The sequence below is a fragment of the Cibotium barometz genome, chromosome 36, assembly GCF_041138505.1.
Source record: "Cibotium barometz isolate CiBa-2024 chromosome 36, ASM4113850v1, whole genome shotgun sequence".
Classification (NCBI taxonomy): Eukaryota; Viridiplantae; Streptophyta; class Polypodiopsida; order Cyatheales; family Cibotiaceae; genus Cibotium; species Cibotium barometz.
In genome coordinates, this window is record NC_141081.1 from 15,780,746 (window position 1) to 15,804,501 (window position 23,756).

General features: G+C 46.4%; 1 protein-coding gene across 1 annotated transcript; it reads left to right on the top strand.

The window, feature by feature from the left end:
• The first annotated feature begins 6,875 nt into the window (after window positions 1-6,875).
• On the top strand, window positions 6,876-10,014 carry LOC147617538 (putative flavin-containing monooxygenase FMO GS-OX-like 11). The gene is made up of 2 exons (XM_086775809.1): window positions 6,876-7,609; window positions 7,956-10,014. The coding sequence occupies exons 1-2, from the start codon at window positions 6,910-6,912 to the stop codon at window positions 7,979-7,981; spliced, it is 726 nt and encodes a 241-aa protein (XP_086631935.1). The 5' UTR covers window positions 6,876-6,909; the 3' UTR covers window positions 7,982-10,014.
• The last annotated feature ends 13,742 nt before the right edge of the window (window positions 10,015-23,756 follow it).

Here is a 23,756-nt window from a genome sequence, read left to right on the forward strand (position 1 = left end):
CCACAAACTTAACACCCTTTAGTTTAACCTATGGTACTAAAGCCATCATGCTTATGGAGTTCTTGTTGCCCAGCTTGAGAATTATGGTACAAGAGAAACTCACACGCAATGTCCTAGGCTGTAGCCTTTTTGAGCTTGAAAATCTTGATGAAACACACCTCCTTGCTATGTATAGTATGATAGTAGGAAAATTGAGATGTAAATAGTGGTTTGACGACCAACTCAAAGACAAACAAATGAGTGAGGGTGACATAGTCCTCCTCTACAACACAAAAAACCACAAAAAGGAACTCAAATTCAGAGACTTGGGACCAATCACTGAGATAACCCTGCAAGGGGTAGTGCGCATAGAAACACTTGATGGTGTCAAGATGGTGAGATACTTCAACGGCAGCAAACTAAAATGCTACTATGGCCCACTCATCACTAAAACCACACTGAGGGCCCACTCATCACTAAAACCACACTCAGGGCCATTCATGCCGAAAAATAACAAAAGAAATTGCACGAAGAGATGAAAGAAATGGCCCAACGTGAAGCAAAAGAGTGGCAAACAAAACTTCAGGGAAAAAAACATCGCCGTCAACATGGTCCAAGGAGTGGACCTCAAAGAAGAGGACTAGGAAGTGAAGCTTGCTCAATTGTGGTTAGGAATGACTACCTTGATAATTTTCACCCAAAAATTGGCTCTTGTTGATACATGAGCTAATCAGAATCTGATGTCCCACAACTCATGGCTCTGCCTCAAGGGGCCATCATTAATGAACACTCCAGCCATGGTCATTATAGTTGCCTTACAATTGGTTAAACGTTTAGGCACAATCACAACTTTATTCCACATTGGCAATAACCCCTTGGAAGGGAAGTTTTATGTGATGCCTGTAGGAACTATGGAGCGAAGAAACCCTTCTAGGGCATGGATGGATGGGACACAACCGGTGCCAAATTGATAGGGATGCAAGAATAACCACCCTGCAAACTACCTCCGGCCATTATAGTCTTGATGACAAATGAAGAACCCTTATCCTCCAATCACTCACTCCAAGTTGATCACTCCCCTCCACTACCAACCATCACTTTGCTCTCTGACCAACATAGAACCATGGTGCCCAAAAAGAGGCTTCTCCCCACTGCAAATACCCAGCCTCATAAACCCTCATCAACACCTAACTCTACAGCTACCCAAACCTGCATCAAATAAGCCACCACTACTGCTAACTCCAATAACAAGACTAACCCCACTAACAAGCCAAACCCACCCCAGGTACAACAATGCAAGAACCCTCATACATGGGTGCCTAAGAAACGCCTTGTAGCCCAAGGATATTATGAAGGTTCTACAACTCTGTGGATTCCTCAAAGATTCACTTCCCAAACTCATGGCCTGGCAAAACCAGCTCCTCGTGCCTCCCAACGGCCCCCAATTCGACAACCACAATCCCACAAGGTACAAGATAACCGCTGGCAAAAACCTTCCACAAGGCCAAACCATCATCGACAAAAACATCGACCTCGCCCCGCAAGTACTTACAAATGGATCCATAAGCCTCTCCTACAAGCTCAACACTTCTATGAAGGCAATCAAAAAATTTGGGTCATGCGACAACCAAGGTCCACCATCCCTACTCCCATGATTGCAGAACCGTAATGGAAGCCCAAGATAGCCTCTAGTGCTACCACTACTACTACTACTACTACTACTACTACTACTACTACTACGTGGGACAAGGAGAAAGAAAGACTTTAGGAGGATGCCTCGACCATCCAACCCCAATCCACTATCCCGGATAGTGATGTACCTTCGACTTCAGCTACTCCCCCCCCACCCCTTATCATCCGACTCCCTCGGTCCACCCCCACTTGACCCCTTGCTTCTCTAACCCCAACTGCTCCCCCCATGGAAGCCCCCAAGCTTCTGATGGAGCTACCAACCTCGCCAAAACCTAATTGGAGCCACCTTCTCACTCTCGCAAATTGGGCATGGAGTCAGTACAAAACCCACTGGAGTGTTGTGGCTACATAGCCTTAGGGTACAAAACCTGTCTACAAGGTGCAAAAAAAGAGAAGAAGGAGGAGAAGAAGCCACAGCCGTACCTTTATGAAGCCACGGCCATACCCTTTTCAACAGCTTAAGCCATGGCCGTTCTCTTGTCCAAAATCTAAGACACACCTGTATGCTCACCAAGACACAGCCGTTCCTTCACCATGAGAGCACATGCATACCCTCCTCAAAAGACTAAGCCACAGTCATACCTTCACAAAGCCACAACCATACCTGCACGAAGCCATGCCCATACCTTCCTGAAGCCATGGCCATACCCTTCTTGGAAATCTATAAAAGGGAACCACCAATTCTATTTCACTCACTTTTCTCTCTTTCCCCTAGCCAAACTATTGTAGTTTTTTTTAACCAAGCTTTCACCCTTGCCTACAAGCCTTCCACCTTTAGTAGCATGGCCTCCCCCTACACACTCTGACTTCTCCTATGAGGTTCTCCCTCATACACCCCAGAAGAAGAAGCGCCTTGCTCTGGTGGGCCGGTTTGAGGAGTACGACAAGCACCCCACCCAACTATCCCACCTGGGTGAGAACCTCATGCGCTAGGTCAGCGGCTATACCATCCATAGCCTCATGAAGAACAACCATAAGGTGGAACATAAGCCCATGTACTACATAGCGTCGTGTTACAGGGCAATCATTGATCCTGCAATAGTGGTCCGCCTAGAATAGATAGGGCTCAGTGGCCTATCCACCTTGGAACCTTGGGGCCGGGACCTCCTCAACTGCTTATACTTCACAGAAACCTATGATGCCAATGAGGTTGTAGGACATGTACTGGACAATGAGGGCCACCCCTACCACCCCTAGACAATCCACCTTAGTCTGGACCTCATTTGGGAGGCACTCCATCTCCCGCACGTGGAGCAAACATTCGTTCAACTAGCCAATATAATGTGCCATGTCTACGGCACCTGCCAAGGGTTCACCACCAAGGACGGGGTCGAGTGGCAGAACATATCCCAACAGGAGCTTGTCATGCTAGCTTGCACCCTCTCCTTCCTCCTCACCACCTGTTGGATCGATAACTTTAATCGGTGCCACCTGTTGGATCAATAACTTTAATCGGTGCCACCTGTCTACCCTTGATCGTCGTGTCCATCAAGGAGTACACATAAACTGGGTCGAGTATCTACATAAGGAGCTCCACGTAGTCTGCGCAAACCCTCAAGGCAAACTTGTGGCAACCTCACTTCTCACACGAAAGCTTTATACCACACTACAGGCTGGCCGGACCACCCCGTCCCGTTCAACTTGAGGGTGTCGCCTTTATTCCCACACATCTACCACCACCCCGCCCCTCTCCAACCTCTCCACCCCCCAAATGCCATCACCCCGACACCCAGCAAAACAGGAGCCTACCCCACTAAGCGACGCCTAGTACGAACTAGGAGGCCCAAGAAGCTAAAGCCCACTAAAGAGTCACAAAAGAGGAGGAGCTACGCACAGCCCAATTTTTTGAGCAGAACCTTTATGAAAACCCCCCCTCCTCATGTCTCCTCTCTTCCCCCTCCCTTCTCCTAAGTAGGAACTTTCTCCCCCTCCTCCTCCCAGTGGAATACCATGGACACTCTCTACTATGATGGGCCCACACAAGCAACTTCCGCTCCCAGGAAGCCTACTAAGAGGGTATTTGCTCCACCCACCACGGCGTGGTACCCAATTTTGCACAAGGGTTTTCCAGCCTCACCCGAGAGCTAATGAATCAAATGATGGATTTATGCACCACTAGCAGAAGCAGATGCTTATACCCACTCCTCCTCCATCATCAACCCCTCCTTCACCCCCCACCCTCAATCTTCATTCAGGGCTCCCACTCAACCTTAAAGACATACCATTGACATCAGCAAGGCCCCCACCTTTCTTTACCACCACCCTCGCCATGGCACCCTCTCCACGCGATAGCTCCTCCACCCCAATCGCAATCACTGCCCTTCCCTCACACCGCAGGAGGAAGGCGAGATCCCCCTACCACCATCATAGGGGAATGAAGAAATCAACCTACCCCTTAACCCCCTCAACTGGCGCCCCCCCTATACCGCACGGAGTTCGAGTAGGCAATCAACATACTGCTTGAGTGACAGCTCCAACAAGCCCCAATCAGCCAGATTATAGACCGAATGGACATGCATGTCCATTGGTCTTATCTAGACGCTAAGCACAACACATAGAAGCACCAACACCCTCATTGACAAAGGCGATGACCAGTGACCTCACTCCACTGGTCGCCCCATCACCTTCAAAATTATGGGTGAGTAGCTTGGCACCGGCCTTTTCTTCTCAAGCCATACGTCTAGGAGCAGTATTGCAAGGCACCATCTGCCGACGCTGGGATTGGGACCTCTTCTAGGAGGAGCAGACAATGAACCCCAAGCTTCAATACAACTTTCCATGGTTTGCCTCTCCCACATCCCAAAGCCCCTACATTGAGGCCAATATGCTTACAAAGATACATGCCTTCATCGAGACGAATACAAGCAGGTGCTTGATCCAGCAATTGTGGCCACCATCAACTTCTTTCACTTAATCATCACACTTTTGGAGGACTTCCTAAACTGGAACCACTACTATGAGGGTAGCCAAGGCCTCGCCTTGACCTCAACAAAGACCCAACCTTGAAGCAGTTATTTGGCATTATGAACGCATCCAATGGATGCTTGCTGACGCTCTGTAGACCTTCGAAGATATGATGGAGACCATCTTTTGGACCAGCCACCACAAGGTCTTCCATCAATCTCCCTACATCCCAAGTCGCGTTACGACTTCATATGCAACTACTCCATTCACTACCGCTAAGTACCTTGCTAGCTCCGAGGACGAATCTAAATTAGGGAGGGGGTATATTAACCACACATCATTTTCAAGGGTGGTTATGCTTCTTATTATAACTCATTATTATGTAAATGTGATAAGCACTTCATGAAAAAGATATATGGGATGACCGAGTTTACGACTTGTGTAATGCCGGTCACACACGACCAAGCCTAGGTTAGGAAGTCAGTTTTTGGCCCCCAATTGTAAATGGGCAGTCGACCATTGTAAAAAGTGAGCTCATGTATATAAGTGATTTATGAAATATGAAAAAGGGAGACAATCCCATTATCATAATTGGGTTTTGCCCTCTCTCTCTCTCTCTCTCTCTCTCTTGTGGCTATGGTGGTAGGCTTGGATTGCATGCTTACTTGATTGTGGTGTGTGCATGTAGGTGATGATTCTTGTCTTGCCTTCTCTTCACCCTCTTCTTGTCTTCCTCTTGAGATCACTCTTGCTTGATTGTGGTGTGTGCATGTAGGTGATAATTCTTGTCTTGCCTTCTCTTCTCTCTCTTCTTGTCTTCCTCTTGAGATCACTCTTGCATACACAAAGGCATTGAGTAAAGGTAGAGCTTTCCATATCTCCCTTCCTCTTTTCTCTCTACCTAGCTTGTGGAAGCTCCATTTGAGTGACATAAGTGGAGGTGGAGTAAGCCCTTAGAGACCTCACATTGGGGTCATGGCACCCTCTCCGTCGAGAGCTCCTCAACCCTAGTCGCAAAATCATTGTCCGACCTCCCTTCCCCCACACCCCTGGAGGAAGGCAAGATTCCCCCTGCCGAGAGAGAGAGAGAGAGAGAGAGAGAGAGAGAGAGAGAGACGACAGATAATTTCTACGTAGGAGATAGTTTGTGTGGGAGGAGAGAGTGTGCGTTTAGATTAGTGTATGTGCGGTGTGTACATGTGTGTGTGTGTGAGAGAGAGAGAGAGAGAGAGAGAGAGAGAGAGAGAGAGAGAGAGTATATGCATGCATGTGCGTACATCTGCATCTATGTGTAGAATGTGCGAGAGAGAGAGAGAGAGTGAGATGGGGCAGACCTGGAGAGAGAGAGAGAGAGAGATGTAATGAGGGAGGGTGAAAAGAGAGAGAAAGAGAGTGAGAGATAGAGAATAAAAAGTATCTTTTAATAAAATATAAATTAAATAGAAAACATATATGTATATGTGTGTATACATGTGTGTGTGTGTTTTTATTTACATTTATATATACATACATACATATGTGTATATATATATAATATATGTATATGCATATATATACATATACATATATGTATATATTATATAATATATACATATATACATATATGTATATATATACATATACATATATGTATATATGTATATATGTATATATTATATAATATATACATATATACATATATGTATATATATACATATATATATATGTATATGTATATATATACATATACATATATACATATACATACATATATATATATATATATATATGTATATATATATATGTTTGTGTGTGTGTGTGTGTGTGTGTTTAGATGTGTGTATGATATATCTATCTATATATTTATAACTTATCACCCATCTTCTCACATTAAAATTTAATTAAAATTAATTAAATTATGTCAATGTTTGTATTTATATTTTTAAATACATGTATACATGTATAAGTATATGTGTCTATGTATAGGTTTATGTATCTAAAACATAATATTGTATATATTATATATTTACATATGTGTATGTGTGCGTGTGAGAGAGAGAGAGAGAGAGAGAGAGAGCGCTTCTATGTGTGCGAGAGTATGCATGTGTGTGTGTGTGTGTGTGTATGTATGTGTGTGTGAGAGAGAGAGAAAGAGAGAGCAGGTGTGCATGTGAGAGAGAGAGTTTCAACATTTGAGTGTGTGTACGTGACAGAGAGAGGAAGAGGGCATGTGTGTGTGTGAGAGAGACGGTTGTAGAGAGCGAATAGTTCTTTTATGGAACCTTGGTCGCGGGGGTGCAATACTAGTATAGATTATATATAGAGCGCGGTCCCGTGGCAGCTGTCGCCAGCAGCATGGCGCGTATCAGCCTTTCGCAACGGCTTCCCACCACGGAGTCCATGCCCATGTCGCAGCCAAAGCTGATGTGCCGGCGATCGGTTGCCGTGATCGGAGGTGGTGCGGCGGGACTAGTGGCTGCACGGGAGCTGCAGCGGGAGGGGCACCGGGTGGTGGTGTACGAGCAGCAAGGCGAGGGCGTGGGGGGCGTGTGGCGCTACTCGGCGGAGGTGGAGGAAGAGGACCCCTTGGGCCTACATCCCGACCGCAAGGCCGTCCACACCAGCATGTATCATTCCCTCCGCACCAACCTTCCCCGCGAGATCATGGGCTATCTCGACTTCCCCTTCCTGCCGAAGAGAGAGCGCAGCAAGGATGAGCGCCGCTACCCGAGCCACCAGGAGGTTCTCTCCTACCTCCAGGATTTCGCCACGCATTTCAATCTGCTTCCCTGCATCCGGCTCGGGAGGAGAGTCACCCACGTTGGCATTCACAAGCTTGTTGTAAAGGATGGAGCTATTAGTGCAACTGTTGGCAGTCCCGTGTCCATACACTCGTTGCTGCTGGAACGATTTTTGACCGAAAAAGCGCTTGAAATTCAATGGTCTGTAGTGTCGGAGGCCGAGAGAGATCTTCCGGAAATCACGACAGATGTCTTCGATGCCGTCGTCGTGTGCAACGGCCACTATTTCCAACCAAAAATTGCTGCAATTCCGGGTATTTAGTACATCGTTGAAACTCTCTAGGAATTGTAACCAAAAGCTAAATTCGTGAAATAGTAGTGAGCTCCATCTGGTGAGGAACACCTCCGTATATCTTTTCAAGACGACTTTGCAGATTCTAAAGCAGTGTGGTTAGCCGTCTCATACCAAGTGCTGTAAGGCGTCTAGTGTTTTTGCTCCATTCAGAACGCTAGAGACAATGGCATATTACATGTAGTGTTGGCATTTTTTAAGTCTTCAGATTTGGGGTACAGTCTAGGTCTTTTTGTAGGGAGCTCCAAACACACTATACTTCTCATCAAGTTGTACAAAGCGGGTAATTTTTCTTGTCTCTTATGCAGGGCAAAATGTCAGTCACAGATTCTGATGAGCTTAAGGATTAGTCAAAAACTGGATAGCAACTAGAAATGCAAGTCTCCTAGACTATGATTTGATTTAATCGTGGACACTATAACAACTTACACTCATGCAAACAGGATCTTTTTCACGAATGTTGAAATTGTGATGTGCTTTTGGGAACACACACCTCTTGACTGCTGGTGAAGACTCATCCTTTGGCTGCTGCTCTGTGAGTATCTTCTGATGGGTCCTCCTGGTCTGTTGGTAAAAGAATATTCCAATGACAATTCCACTGAAGAGACCACCAAACCTCATGACTGTTCACATTGCGATGTGCTTTTGGGAACACAAACCTCTTGACTGCTGGTGAAGACTCATCCTTTGGCTGCTGCTCCGTGAAGAATCATCTTCTGATGGGTCCTCCTGGTCTCTTGGTAAAAGAATATTCCAATCAATTCCACTGAAGAGACCACCATAGACTCACCAATCACAACCTCTGGGTCTAGCAATGACTCCTCCTGGTCTACTGCTGGCATCACAGGCTCACTATTAGGTTTGATCTTCGTGCTATAGAATCACTTGACAGCACCTCTGAGTCTGCTGGTTGACTAAGTGAAGCATTGGCAACATCAGAAAGCAGGGCCACCTGTTGATCCTTCACTTAATCCAACTCCCCAAGTACTTCGAACTTGTGTTCTTTGTCTACTATCTCGTGCTAAGTTGAAATAATCAAAGAATCACTAGTGTCACATTGAAACAAAAAACTGCTGAGCTGAGTGGTATTTAGCTGGCTTTTGCTTGCTGTTGACAGCAACAACATAACCAGTTCTAAGAAGTGCTGAGAGAGAGAGAGAGAGAGAGAGAGAGAGAGAGAGAGAGAGATGTGTAGCGAAAGACTTGCAAAGATAATCACACAAGTAATTTAAACCTAATCCTTGCATTATATATAGAATTTATATACAATCAATTATTATGAAGTACAAATGGTGATTAAAACTGCTGATCTCAGCCCATGTTATTGGAGACCCCTGCTGGTCTGAAGTAAATGCCGGCTGCGTGTCCTCCTCGCTCTTCCAACCACTCGTGGATTGCTTGTTGAAGAGGCTTGAGTGCAGGTGCTTTGATGATTAAAATGGGGGCTTAAGGCACCTATTTAGAGGGAAATTCCTACAGGTTGGCCAGCCTTTTGCAAGTCCTACCAAAGTGCCATAAAAGTTACCTAACATGTTCACACTAGGCTAAAAAGGTGCCCAACCCTTCGCCCCTTGGCTAGGCTGGTCTGCACATGTGTAGGCTGCCCAAAACTGGTTCAGAAATGCCTTGTGGGCTGCCCACAGCGCTGCTTGCACCCGCCTTGGCTGTGGGCTGCCCATATTGCTACCCACAAGAGTCTTGGCTGCTGCCCACCTTGTAGTTGCGGGTACATTCTTCCCCACTAAAACTACAGCTTTCCTCAGTGGCATGGTGTCCAGAAGAAAAGCGCTACACACAACACATCAATCCGATGCCCTCCAAGGAATTGGCTGCCTGGACCACCTTGCATCAATTTTGGAGACATCGCGCGAATCTTGGAACCTCTTAACTATTAATGCTCCTGGTTCAACGGCTCACAAAGTGTTCCCCCACTAGCAGGCAACCAATCCTAGGCTTAAAACACTGGGTTCTCTGAGATCCTCTTCCTTCGTGGGCACTTAAAGAGGCTCCACCGGTCTTCTACTCCATAGTGACCCAATCCCCAATAGCCTTCTGTCTCTCCTGGACTGTGCACACTATGGAGAGGAGCCCAGCCAACCAAAAACAGTGCCGGTCTACAAGGGTCTTCAATATGTTGGTAAAGTGGTGACTCCCATGATGTTAATGATGAAGAAAAGCTCCCCTCTTATCAGTAGGTAAGGTGCTGCATCAGAGAATCAAAACCCTAAGTAGAGGTGGCGCTGGTTGGGTTGAGTGTGTCGTCGTGGCGGTTGGCCAAGCTGGGTGGAGATGGGCAGCACAGCTTTGAGCACATGATGTGGCTGCAGCTGAAACAAGGCTGCACAAGGTGGCAACATGACAAAAATTGTGTATAACTGGGTGGAGTCGCCAATGGGTGGCGGGTGGCATTGGCGCTACCGAGGGGGAATAAGGGTGACACTGTGATAGGGTGGCAGTAGAAGCTGAGGGGTATTTATCCTCGGTATGTCCTGAACTTGGTGATGGATGGCCCCTTGTCCATGTACTCGGCCCCCACCTCATGTGAAGCAATAGAACATAAAAAGAAAAAAAAAGTGAGAGGGTGCCTAGTGTTGGGTGGCACCCCACACATGGTTGGGTGGCCCTTGGGCCTTAACACTTGTGAGGTCCTACAGACTCTTATTAATGAGTAGAATGTCCTTGTAATAAGGTGTCTGCCCACTCCTTAAGGGGCTGTTCACACGCTCATAATTACAATCAAGGTTTAGAACATACTTACCACGTGTTCACACGCACAAATCCATGTCAAGCATTACAAGCACACATGTCCATGGGGGTGGTTCCAAGCATCTCTGGACCCCAACGGGCATTTCATCAGTGGGCATTAGTCTTAGTTATACAAATATTATTGTTCATATTCAAAACCTTCATACATCCTTCATACATCAAACAAGATGAAAGATGCAATGCCATGTTGTATTGGACAATCTTGTCAGAATACGCAGCGGAGATGATGACCAAATCTGGGAACACGAGCAAAAACGCAGGCAGAAAAACAGCACAAGAGAGAGAGAGATGTAGGCGTGTAACTCTGCTCTATATACACAAGAAGATCCCGAGGAATGATACAAATGAGGTATGGGGGCTGAGGACCTATATATACCTCCCTAGAGGGCAGTCGGCCAGCATAAAGAAAAGGCCACGACTAAGGTCCACGACTGCATAAATGCAGTCGGCCAGCAATCTGGTGCCCACGACTGATGAAAACCAGTCGGCCAGCAGCAAGAGTGTCCACGACTGATAAACACCCAGTCGGCCAGCACTCTACTGCTCTTGGCACCCTCTGGCAGCCCTCCCAAGCCTCAGAAAAATGGGAAAAAATAGGGGAAAAATGCGGAGAGTGGGGAAAAATGGGAAAACACCTCATAAGGGCGGGCACACCCACAACAAAGGCCTTGGTGTATAAATCTAGACAGGAGATGACTTCTAACACGACTTCTAACACCCCCTCTCAGCTCCTGGCTGTGTAACCAACCACTGGGAGCTGGGGTGCCGCCTGAGCAAATCCTGAGAGCGACTTCGTGAAGAGGTCCACCGTACTGTCCTCTGTCGAACAGAACTCTAGCAAGATGTCATCAGCAACGATCTGTTCACGAACAAAGTTCCTCTGGATGACCATGGGTTCCTCTAGTGGAAGCCCAAACCTGCAATGTAACCTCCTCCTGCTCCGTAAAACTGCTCTTGGGCCATAAGTAGATCTCCTCGTGTCCGGATCTCCTCCCCAAACCGAGTCACTCCAACCGCGGAGTCGGACTCCATCCAACAATCCCCCTCGTGTGTACAAGAGTCCATGATCCTTCGCATGCTGCAGAAACCACAGGAAACGCAATCCTGCCTCACAAAGAGACATCTGCAACCAAGAGCTCAACTGCCTCATCAGGAAGCTCCCGTCCAATCCGGTGTCCATCAACCAGATCAATGAACCATACAGCTTCTGAGTCACAGAGACATCACACTGCTCACAAGGATCAACACCTGTTATGGTGCACAAACAAGTCCTGGAAACCTGATGAAACATGTCAACCACCCCCTCTGAATCCGGAACCACAAAGCCTGGAGAAACCACCTCCTTCTGCAAGTAAGCACCTGCCACCTGCCTGGCTTTCCGAAAGGTCCCCGTGGAAAGAACATCCTCAACTACTGGAAGTTCTATGTCCCGAACACGACGAGACATCAGAGCATAAGTGACCTGTTCAGCTTCCTCTGACTCACGAACACAAGAACTACCAACCTCAGTACTGGAAAGTTCCTGCCAACTGCTGCCAACTACTGGTAAGCTATCCACCATCTGGTCTCGGAAAGCCCACACCTGCAGCGTATCCACACTTGAGTAGCCATTACCAGACTGGCACCCATCACAATCCTGAGGACCTGGGAGAGAGAGTGCTGAAAGCCTGTAAACTCCATTCTCCACTCCACCTTCCCAAACCACTTGGCCTGTTGCTTTGTCCCGGAGAGCAACAAAATGCTTATCAAACTCCACCCGCACGCCAGTCTTGCAAACCTGATGCACTGACAACAGATGAAAACCAAGTGCCGGAACATACAACACCTAGGAGGAATGCTTCCCCCCTCTGCCATCGGGAACTATCTCCATCCTGCCCTCACTGTGAATTGGGATAGTGGACGTATCCCCAGTAAGAATATGACCAGAACACCTGCAGAGATCCTGTAAACCGGAACGGGAAGGAGTCATGTGCCTGGAAGCACCACTATCGAGAATCCACTCCCGAGTATCCGTTGCGGAGAGTCCTTCAATCTCCTCCTTGCCTGAAGAAAATGAAACATCGGTGTCCATCACCTCCAGGTGCACAAAAGCCGGAGTCTTCATGATTGCTGCTGAGGAATCTTCACCCTTCTCGGTCTTCCGCTTGGGACACTGCCTCCAATAGTGGCCTTTCTCGCCACAATCATTACAGGTCCTCTCTGCCTTCAGCTTCTCGCGGTCAGCGTCGGACTTCTTCTCAGAAGACTTCTCCGATGAAGCCTTCCCTTTGCCCGAGTTATGGCCTTTCGACCGTTGGCCAGTAAAGGCCTCCGAACCTCCACCTTGAGGAGGGTTCGTGAATCGTTCCTCCTGGTCCAGGACCATAGGCACAAGCTCCTCCCACGTGATGGTGCTGAGCCTGCCCCACTGGTAATCAACGACGAGTAAAATGCTGAGTACGAAGAGGGCAAGTGTGACAGCAACGTTATGGCCATGTCCTCTGACGATATCTCCTTCCCAGCCTGGAGAACTTCCTGCTGAAGAGCCTGCAGCTTGTTAATATGCTCCCGCATCGTCGGCGACTTTGCAGGGCTCATAACCCGCATCTGTACTTCCAAGGAAATCCTCTTCATGGGCGATACCCTATTGTAAAGTGAGGCCAAATGCTGCCATATACCTCTGGCCAGCGTCATGTGCTTTACATGATTGATTACCTGTGGTGTGCAGTTGAGGAAAATAAACGAACGGACCCTGGCGTTGACACGATCCCACATCTGTGTCTGGGCCTCCTGGTCCTTTCGGGTTGACGGTAACTCCCCTTCCTCTACTTCCGGCCGTGGAACACCAACAATGACAAAATCGGCGAGGTCGTAAGACTCCAAAACGGATTCCATCATCACCTTCCATATGCCGTAGTTGCTCCCGTCCAACTGACGGTCCACCGGGAACGTGGGGAGTGTCGGAATCTTCACATGTCTCTCGGCCATCTCAAACAGATCTGCCATAGCGGGGATGTACTCTGAAAAGGGTGGGTGGGTGGGAACAAAGAAGAACTAAAACCTGCAAGTGGCTGTCCAGCAAATCAGCCCGCCTTCCTCTTGCTTCTCCTCTTCCCGATCAGCCCAAAACAGTCCACCAATCAGCCACAAAACAGTCCCCCTCTTGCTCACACAAATCCCAAGAACTATCTAGAGCCTAGGGCTCTGATACCATGTCAGAATACGCAGCGGAGATGATGACCAAATCTGGGAATACAAGAGCAAAAACGTAGGCAGAAAAACAGCACAAGAGAGAGAGAGATGTAGGCGTGTAACTCTACTCTATATACACAAGAAGATCCCGAGGAATGATACAAATGAGGTATGGGGGCTGAGGACCTATATATACCTCCCTAGAGGGCAGTCGGCCAGCATAAAGAAAAGGCCACGACTGCATAAATGCAGTCGGCCAGCAATCTGGTGCCCACGACTGATGAAAACCAGTCGGCCAGCAGCAAGTGTGTCCACGACTGATAAACACCCAGTCGGCCAGCACTCTACTGCTCTTGGCACCCTTTGGCAGCCCTCCCAAGCCTCAGAAAAATGGGAAAAAATAGGGGAAAAATGCGGAGAGTGGGGAAAAATGGGAAAACACCTCATAAGGGCGGGCACACCCACAACAAAGGCCCTGGTGTATAAATCTAGACAGGAGATGACTTCTAACAAATCTTCCATTCTCAAAAGCATGTACGTCCAAATCTAGGCTTAGGCACAAACACTAAGCCCTTGGGTGCCTCTTGGAGTCCAGCCCAACTCATCAATAATCCAATAAATCACAGGGATTATGTCCAGCTTGTGACCCCCCTCCACACCCACAAACCCTGGGGGCCAGCTTCTTCTAAACAATTGTCTGCAGTTGAAATTCTGGATAATTGTTGAATTAAGCCTCATTCATCCACTTAGCATCAATGGGTGAATCATTTTTGAATTTCACAAGATATCTCCTTTACAATCGACCACTTGTAAAATTTCTTTCATTATTAGCGGCCTTTTTGTGGTCTCTTGAGATTGCTCAATGGCTGTCCACACTTGGTCAAAGGTCTTTCCAAATCTCTCACATATTTATGTGGCAAAATTTTCATGTCGAGTTATAAGGATGGGTGGCAAAACCACCTTTTCATAAATGATTTCAAATGGTACTTTACCCGCAGCTGAATGCACCATGTTATTAAATGCAAATTCTACAAGGAGTAAATACTTTTCCAGTGAAGACTTCAGATCTATGACATAACATTTAAGCATATCAAATATAGCCAAATTTGGAGCGTTAGTCTGAGCTTCCGAGTGAGGGTGATATACAAATGAAAAATTCAGCTTTGTCCCCTTCTTGTCAAATAAAGCCCTCCAAAAGAGGCTTGTTGTCGTGGGATCTCTACCCCCTACTATGGACTGAGGCATACCATGATAGTTAAACACTTGTGCCAAGATGATGCATACCATATGTTCAGCTTTGATGTCCGGGAGCCTTATGCGTGTGAAATTTAATCTATGGTTTGTGAGACATTCTCGTACACGAGCCTCAATGTCTCTACGCATGCTAGGCCAAAAGAAATACCTTTCAATCAGTTGGTATCATGGCCAAATTGCTTCTATGGCGTGCATAGGGAGAATGTCTCATGCACACTCTCGAGTGTGACATGGACATGCTTCTACCCATTGGTCACCTCAGAGTTCGAGTACGTGGACGGATTCATGTGTTTGTAAGGGCTATTGTGCCATATCATTGTAATATTGTTGAGGCGCCCAATGAGTAGCCCAGGTTGGATAGAGTTACTGGGTTATTGTGTGAACACACTTTGTTGGACATTGTCATTAGGGTTAGTAGAGTTGGTAGCCAACTCACCAACATTAGACACTATAAATAAGAGTCTAGGCCTTAGTCATATTCATTCATGGATCAATCAGTCATCATTGAGTCATTGAGAGGTCAGGAGCAATGCTACCATTGAGTATCTCTATTCAGCATACTTCATGTTAGTAATACATGGTAGATTAGGTTCTCTTTCTACCATGTATTGAGCATGAAGAAGTAGTTTGTTGTGCATGGGTTTAAGTCTTTAATCAGGCACTAATCGCAATCAATCAATCAAGCACCCACGTTACATTGGTATTAGAGGATCAGGTTTTGATGGGCGACAGGCATCTTTCAAGCACTGGCAAGAATCCCCACATAGAAGCAGCCCGAGGCAGCTCTGGAGAGCACAACCAAGCTGTGGAATCAGCAAGATTTTGTATGCACGGAGATTAGCATGCACGAACCGGATCTAGATACGCTTGCACCACACTTGCTACATTGGTATGAGGGCTGCTGTACCACAGATAGCTCTTGTGTATGCTAGGGTGCTCAGCCAAAGGGCTAGAAAGAGGGCCAAATGCATCAGGTAGAGGGCGGGCAGAGCAAGCGAGGCGGCCTGTTGGGGCTTCAAACACAGCCAGACAAAGGGGGAAGGCGATGCATCAAGGGGGTCTAGTGGTGGGCCCTTAAAGGCTAGATCTTGGAGAGCATAAGGGCAGCCAGATTCAGCAAAAACGCAACTCTATTCAGGACATCACACAGTAGGCAGCCATCCACAGCAGCAAAACCCATCCAAAGGGTGCCTCCAAAGGTGTTGAGCATGCCGGCTTGTTTGTGGACGTAGGGGGTAGATAGGGTAGCGTTCTATACAGTTGGGTATATGCGGCTTCTCTGCCCGAGCGAACTGGCTACACCCACCCACTCTCCATTGTGCAAGGATGAAACCTTTGCCAAGTCCTTGACAACAGTTATGGACTCCGAATAAAAAGTTACTAAATCTAGTAGACCACTTTTTGCTGAAAGTTTGAATTGCCTAGCGGGAGTGGAGGAGGATGAATTGCTGACAAGAATTTGAAGATTTAAACATCCCTCAATCTTAGCTATGCTACCATGGAAACTTCGAGTCCTTGGGTGGGCCTTTCCCCCCCCTTGTCTTTTTTTTTCTCCCTCTTTTTATGTATTGGGGCAAGCGTATCCTGAGTCAGGGGTTTGTAATAATTTTTAAATTTGCTTCCATTGAGGTACCCATGGGTTTCAATACCATCCCTAGGGTCTCAATTCTAACTCACCCTTGTGGAATATAATCTGAGTGATACGAAAGGGTCCCAATTCCGTGAGTTTTAACTTTTTTCGCTTATTACTCCCTACTCCAAATAACAGCACTAGGTTTCCCTACTTAAGCTCCTTGTCCTTACCGTTTTGGTCACACCATTTCTTACATAGGAGCTTTTCCACCATTAACCCATGCATGGCTATTAGTCTAGTCTCTTCCAACTTTTCTAGATCGATAAGTCTTTCAGCCATTGCATTCTTAGTCAATCTTTCACTGAGTGCGATTTTGTAGTTAGGAACTATGTACTCCATTGGCATCACTGCGTCAATCCCATTGGTCAACCGAAATGGGGTGTAACCCGTTCCTACCTTGTGTGATGGTCGATAAGCCCATAGAGCAGCTGTAAGCTTGGGCTCCCGATCCATTCTACTTGCCTGAACGGTTTTTATTAATGTGCCACATAAGATCTTGTTCGTGCTCTTTGCCTAGCCATTGCCTTGTGGACAGTAGGGTGAAGACTTTCTGTGCACTATCATAAAGCATTTCATGAGGTGTTCAATCATGTCATTGATGAAGTGTGACCAATCACCTTGTTGACAAAGTGTGACCCTTGTGGTCACTCACAATCTCCAAAGGGCATCCAAAACTAGAAATGACCTGCTCATATAGAAATTTAGCAGTGGTACGAGCTTCGGCTTTCCTAGTAGCCCTAGCTTCTGCACACTTTGTGAAGTAATCTGCGGGCACTATCATAAAGCATTTCATGAGGTGTTCAATCATGTCATTGACGAAGTGTGACCAATCACCTTGTTGACAAAGTGTGACCCTTGTGGTCACTCACAATCTCCAAAGGGCATCCAAATCTAGAAATGACCTGCTCATATAGAAATTTAGGAGTGGTACGAGCATCGGCTTTCCTAGTAGCCCTAGCTTTGCACACTTTGTGAAGTAATGTGTGGCTACTATGATGTAGCGGGCTTGGGTTCTTTGTGCGATAGGACTAATGAGTCCTACAAAATCGATTCTCCGTTTTTCAAAGAGTTGCTGGACTATTACTAGGGTGAGGAACATCTTGTCCCTTTGTGGTGGTACAACAAATCGTTCACACTCATCGCAATCTTGACGAATTTAGCCACATCACCAAATAACATTGGTCACCATAATCTTGCTTGGAGAACTTTCCGTGCTCACACTTCCCCAACGAAGTGTCGCAGCAACTCCAGAGTGTGCTTCCTCCAATACTTGCACAAATTTATCTTCTCGCACACATCTCGGTAAAATATGATCCTTACCTTTAGTTGATATGATGCCGCTAGCTTGATAAGCCACCGCATCCTATCTTTATTCAATGGTCGATCTTGAGAAAAATTATAAGAGATTTCATTACTTCACTCAGGTACCATTTTGATCTTAAATAAGCACGCATCAGGGAGATCGTCATCGATTCTTGTGGTAGGCTTGCCATTAGGAATCCGTGACATATGATTGGCTAGAACATCTTGCATTCCTTTTCTTACAGTGACTATGAAGACAAACTCCAAGAGTAGGAGCAACCATCTTGTAATCCTTTCGGTAGTTAGGGCTTCTTAGCAAGATATAACAAGGCTTGGTGATCCACAAAGAATACAAATTTGTTGGCCAAAAGATAGTGTCTATACTTTTTTATGGCATAAAACATGGCCACTCCTTCTCTCTGTATGGTGGTGTAATTCATTTCCACCTCATTGAGTTGCCTATTGGCAACGCAAACAGGCTAGTCCAATTTGTGCTCTCCTGGTTGTGCTAGTACACACCCAATGGCAAGTTTGATGCATCAATATACACAGGAAGATTAAGTCCCAATTAGGCAGTCTTAAGGTTGGTGCACTTGCTAGGGCCTTCTTAAGTTCATCATATGCTTGTCGACATTCCTCGGTCCATTCAAAGACCATATGTAGTCTATACAAAGGCCGTGCAATCTCTGCATAGAACACTCTAAACCTTTTGTAACTATTTGGTCCTCCAAGCTCTTTTCACATGATGGAACTCATGCTCGGACACTTGGATTGGTTGATGAATACATGGGAACATGGATCCTTAGGTTTGCACATGAAAAAGCATCATTCTTGGTCAAAAAGCAAGAAAAAGCAAAAAGTCAAACTATGTTGACCAAAAGCTGAGGGCACCATTGGAAAGAGGACATCGAACTGGATCAAAAAGCTAAAAGCCACTTTTTCAAAAAGCATCTCTAGGGCCAAAAAGCAAGGCCTTGAAGATTGTAAGAGCACAAATCAAGAACTTTGACTATTATTAATATTTAATAAAGAAAAAGCTAAGAGGCAAAGCAAAAGCAAAAAAAATAAAACAAAAGCAAAGAGGCAAAGCAAAAGCAAGGCAAGGCAAAAGCATGGACCCCCCCATCTAGAATATAAGAAGCTTGTACCTTCTTGGAGAGGCATAGGAGAAGAACTTGTGGAGATTTTTGAAGAAGAGCTTGTGGAGATTCATTATTATCATCTTCTCCACCCTCAGCCTCTGCCCCGCCTGCAGCTCAGCCACCGTCGCCTCTGCAAGGCTGATTCCGCCTTCTTTGGAGGGCTACCTCCCTTTGAAAAACTGCCGCCTCCTCTATTCTTTTGGAGAAAGAAACTTGGGCAGCCGTGCACCCTTCTCAATATCTCGTTCCGGAGTACTTTGTGAGATTTTCGTGCGCAACAAAGAATTGATTCATATCTTGGTACTAGCTCAGTGTAAGACTCTTGTGGGTCATCCATTAATGATTGTAGACATAAGAGCATAATTAACAAACATGTTGCCCTCATGAATTTGTTTCCCTGTAACTCTGGAAGAACGCCGAAGAGAACCAGGCGGAGGAGCAGAAGGAAGCTCACGTAACCCAGAGTCACAAACTATCTGATAATACCAACCAGGTACAGATCTCTCGAACTCGGCGGAGGAGGAGCAGGGTCATCATCATCTGACTGAGAATCCTCAGCTGGAGGTGTAACAGTAACAGCGGGAGCAGGAGGAGGAGTAGGAGGAGGAGAAGGAGGTGCAGGAAGAAGAAGCTCACCACCCCCCTCTGAAGATGTAGGAGTCTCGTCGAACACCACATCACGGCTCACAACAACTTTACCGGCTTGAGGATCATAAAGACGATATGCCTTGGACATAGTGCTGTATCCGAGAAAAGTCATGCGCTGAGACTTCGAGTCCAACTTGGAGCGGTGCTCCTTAGGCACATGAACATACGCGGTACATCCAAATATCCGGAAATGAACAACGGAGGGCTTCTCACCATGGAAAGCCTCATATGGAGTTTTGTCGGGAAGAGCAGCAGTAGGAGACCTATTCTGAATGTAGACAGCAATGGAAGCCGCCTCAGCCCAAAAACGTCAAGGTAATGAAGAATGCTCAAGCATAGCACGGGCCATCTCCATAATGGTCCTATTCTTCCTCTCGGCAACTCCATTCTGAGATGGAGTATATGCTGTAGTAAGCTGTCTCCGAATGCCATGTGTCTTGCAATATTGCTGAAACTCCTGGGATGTAAACTCACCCCCTCCATCAGTCTTGAGAGCCTTGACCGAGTGACCGGTCTCTTTTTCCACCTCGGCTTTCCAATCACAGAAGTGATGAAAAGTCTCATCCTTGGTCTTCAGAAAGAAAACCCAAGTATATCTGGTAAAATCATCCACCATCACGAGCATGTACAACGCCTTACTCAAAGAAGCGGTACTCATAGGACCACATAAGTCTGCATGAATGAGAGAAACAAGAGGAACAAGCAGAATACGGAGCCTTGATGGTTGGTAATCCATCAACCAACCCATCCTTCGAAGCTCGCTGCAGAAGCTGATAGCTCAAATGGCCAAACCGAGCATGCCAAAGAGCAGAAGAAGCACCAGAAGAAAGCAGAGCGGTCAGTTTGTAGAGGCCACTATCTTGGACTCCCTGAGCCAAGATGCTACCAGTCGCTTTATCACGAATGGTAATCTCATAACGAGAAAAGATCACCTCCGCACCCTGAGCTGTAAGAGCACTCACTGACAAAAGGTTAAAAGCCAAATCTGGAATATACAGAACGTCAGAGAAGTACCTCTTGTCCTCGTCAGAACGGAAGATGGGGATAGTGCCATGACCATGCACTGGCACAGAAGAAGAATCACCCAGAGTGATCTCGCCTGATCTGGCAGTGAATGAAGTCCTCGAACCAATCTCGATGGGGTGTCATATGAGCAGTAGCACCGCTATCAACAATCCAAGACCGTGACTGAGAAGTCACAAGAGCAAGTATACGCCGAGTACCTGCTAAGAGAAGAATCCCATCATCCTTCTTGGGTTGAGACACCGCCGTTGAGGAAGAGTTCTTTGCTGCTTCATCACGCTTCTTCTTGTGACATTCGGGTGACTTGTGACCCTTCTTGCCACAATAATGACATTCAATGTCCTTATTCTTTGAAGATTTGTTTATCCTTATCGGAATCCTTGGAGTTCTTGTCAGAACCCCCTTTACCTTTCTTTTGTTGAGACTTCCCTTTATCTCGTGCTGCCAAAGCTCCATCAGCACCACCGGAGGTGCCAGTCCGCTCCTCAAAGCAAGACTCTATCTGCATAATGGAGGGGAGAACTTCCTCCCAAGTAACTGGAACAGGACGAGGAGAAGAAACGAGAGACTGAAAGTATGCATCAAACCTCTCTGGAAGTTTGGAGAGCAGCCGAATAGCCATATCCTCTGTGGAGATGTCCTTGCCACAAACAGCAAGCTCGTCCCGGAGATCTTTCATCTTTGAGATGAAAGTAGATAAAGATGGAAACGCAAAAACTGATAAGTTCATAAGTTGCTTTTCCAATGCCAAAATCCGACCCGGAGACTTAATCTCATAGAGATCTGCAAAAGCCTTCCAAACTTCATGTGCAGCATCTGCTGCACGCACATGAGAGAGAACAGCATCCTGATAGTTCAACATCAGGAAGGAGAAAACACGTCGATCATTCGACTGCCAAATATCAATCTGTGCCTGAGTCACACCACCGGAAGCAAGGGTGGGAGGGGTGGCATTGGCTGGTGTAACAAGCCAATCCCAGAGATCCACGCCACGTAAGGCCGATTTCACCTTCACCTTCCATAGGGTGTAGTTGGAACCATCCAACTTGGCAGACTCAGCAAACATATGAAGAGAAGTGGGAGCAGCCATCACAAGAGCTTGGGCTCAATCTCAAGAAATGCACAAACTCTGAAGAAAAGGTGTCCTCCACAGGTACCAAGAGTGCCACCAAAGCCTGCAACACCACAAGCCCCCTCTGCAAAGGGAAAGGACCACTGGAGAGGAAAACGCAGCAGTGAACAAGTGCTGTCCTGTAGAAAACAGGCCGCCTGCAGTCCAATCTCCAAGTGGGCAATGAAACGCTGATCTACAAGAGCCAGACGGCTGAATCGGTGAAGCCAATCTGAAGAAAAAACGACCAGCAGAGTGCTGTCCAGAAAACGCAGCAGCAAAAGCTATGGATCTGGAAGAAAACGCAGAGGAGAAGGTGCTGAAAACAGGGCTGAATCTGGGGCAGCAGAAAGGTTGCTAAACCTGGAGCGATGATACCATGAAAGAGTGCACAGAGCAGAAGCAGAGTGGCACTAGAATGTGGTGAACAGAGAGTGCAAGAGAGAGAGAGTTATGGAGCAAACTATGCTGAATATACTGAACCAAAACAGTCCCAAGCAAGAGACAGTGATAGTCTCATAAGTGAGGGAGCAAATATGTACAAGACTCAATGAAATAAGAGAGGCCAGCACCCACTATTTATAGTGGGGAAGTGCTGGCCGACTGGAGCTCATAAACAGGCCGACTGGAGCTGTTGGACATGACCTACTGGAAAAATGCCAGAATGGCTGGGAAAAATCCCAGAAAAATAGTAAAAAAGGGGTGGCCAGCCCACAAGCAAGGGCCATACAAAAGGGGACCAAATGGGCACCATAAAGAGCAGAAACTGGGGATGAAAGTGCTAACAACTTGTACACCTTTTGGGTGTGCATGTGACACTCTCTATCTATATCTCTTGTACAGGTGGTTGAATCTGTCACTGCATGCTCCATTGGGCTTACAGTGGTATCAGAGCAAGGATTTCTTTTGAAGAAATCTTTTCTGGGGTGAGAACCATGTCAAGAGTTGAGGGAGACCAAGGGCCTCAAGAAGGGAACAACTACGAAGCCAATCTAGAACATCAAGAAGGGATCCAAGGCCGTCGACCTCTCTCATGAGACCATGACATCAGCAGAATATCGAGATTTTCAAAAGTTCATACAGTATCTTGAAGATGGAGAGTTTCTAGCTTGGAGAGTCAAGAAGCAACAAGACTACAGAAGAGCTCAAATGTTCGAAGACTTTATCAAAGACCAAGCCACTGAAGCTGAAGGTGTGGAAGCTGCCAAAGCATACTTATGAGCTAAAGAGTGAAGTCCAAATGATATCCCATAGAAACTGCATGGGTCATGGGTCTTCGAGATAGAGCATCCGCTACTTTGTTGTCTTTACCATGGGTATGCATAATCTAAAAATGAAATTGGGCCAAATAACTAGCCCATCTTATATGCTTTTCTAATATCTTAGGTTGAGACAAATAACTAGCCCATCTTATATGCTTTTCTGATATCTTAGGCTGAGACATAAAATACCTAAGACTTTGATGATCCATCTTGATAACAAACTCAACACCCATAAGATAGTGCTTCCAAATATTTAAGGCATGAATGATAGCCATCAATTCTTTCTCGTAAGTGGGTGCGGTCTTTTCAGCTCCTTGAAGTCTTCAACTCTCATAGGCCACAGCATGGCCCTCTTGGTTCAAGATTGCTCCAATGCAATCTCCTGAGGCATCACACTCTACCATAAATGGTTTTGATAAATCTAGAATAATCAATACTGGTCCTTTGCTAGCATAAAACTTTAGTGCCTCAAAGGATTCTTTTTCAGTTTTGGCCCACCGAAATCCCACGGCTTTCTTTGTCAAATCATGCAGTGGACTTGCTACCACAACAAACCACTTGATGAACTTCCTGTAGTAAGAGCATAAGCCAAGGAAACTTTGAACTGCATGCACACCAGTCAACTCTGGCCAATCCATAATAGCCTTGACCTTATCTGGGTCCATCTTGACCCCTTCCTTGGACACTGTATGGCCCAAATAGTGAATCTCTGACAAAAAGAACTCACTCTTCTTGCCATTCACATACAACTTGTGCTTCCGCAATTCCTGAAATACCATATCCAAGTGCGTTTGATG

Excerpts from the sequence above, each read along its gene's own strand:
- LOC147617538 (XM_086775809.1), top strand. The coding sequence starts at position 6,910 with ATGGCGCGTATCAGCCTTTCGCAACGGCTTCCCACCACGGAGTCCATG. Across the intron at positions 7,610-7,955 it reads AAAAATTGCTGCAATTCCGG|GGCAAAATGTCAGTCACAGA; the intron begins GTATTTAGTACA and ends TCTCTTATGCAG.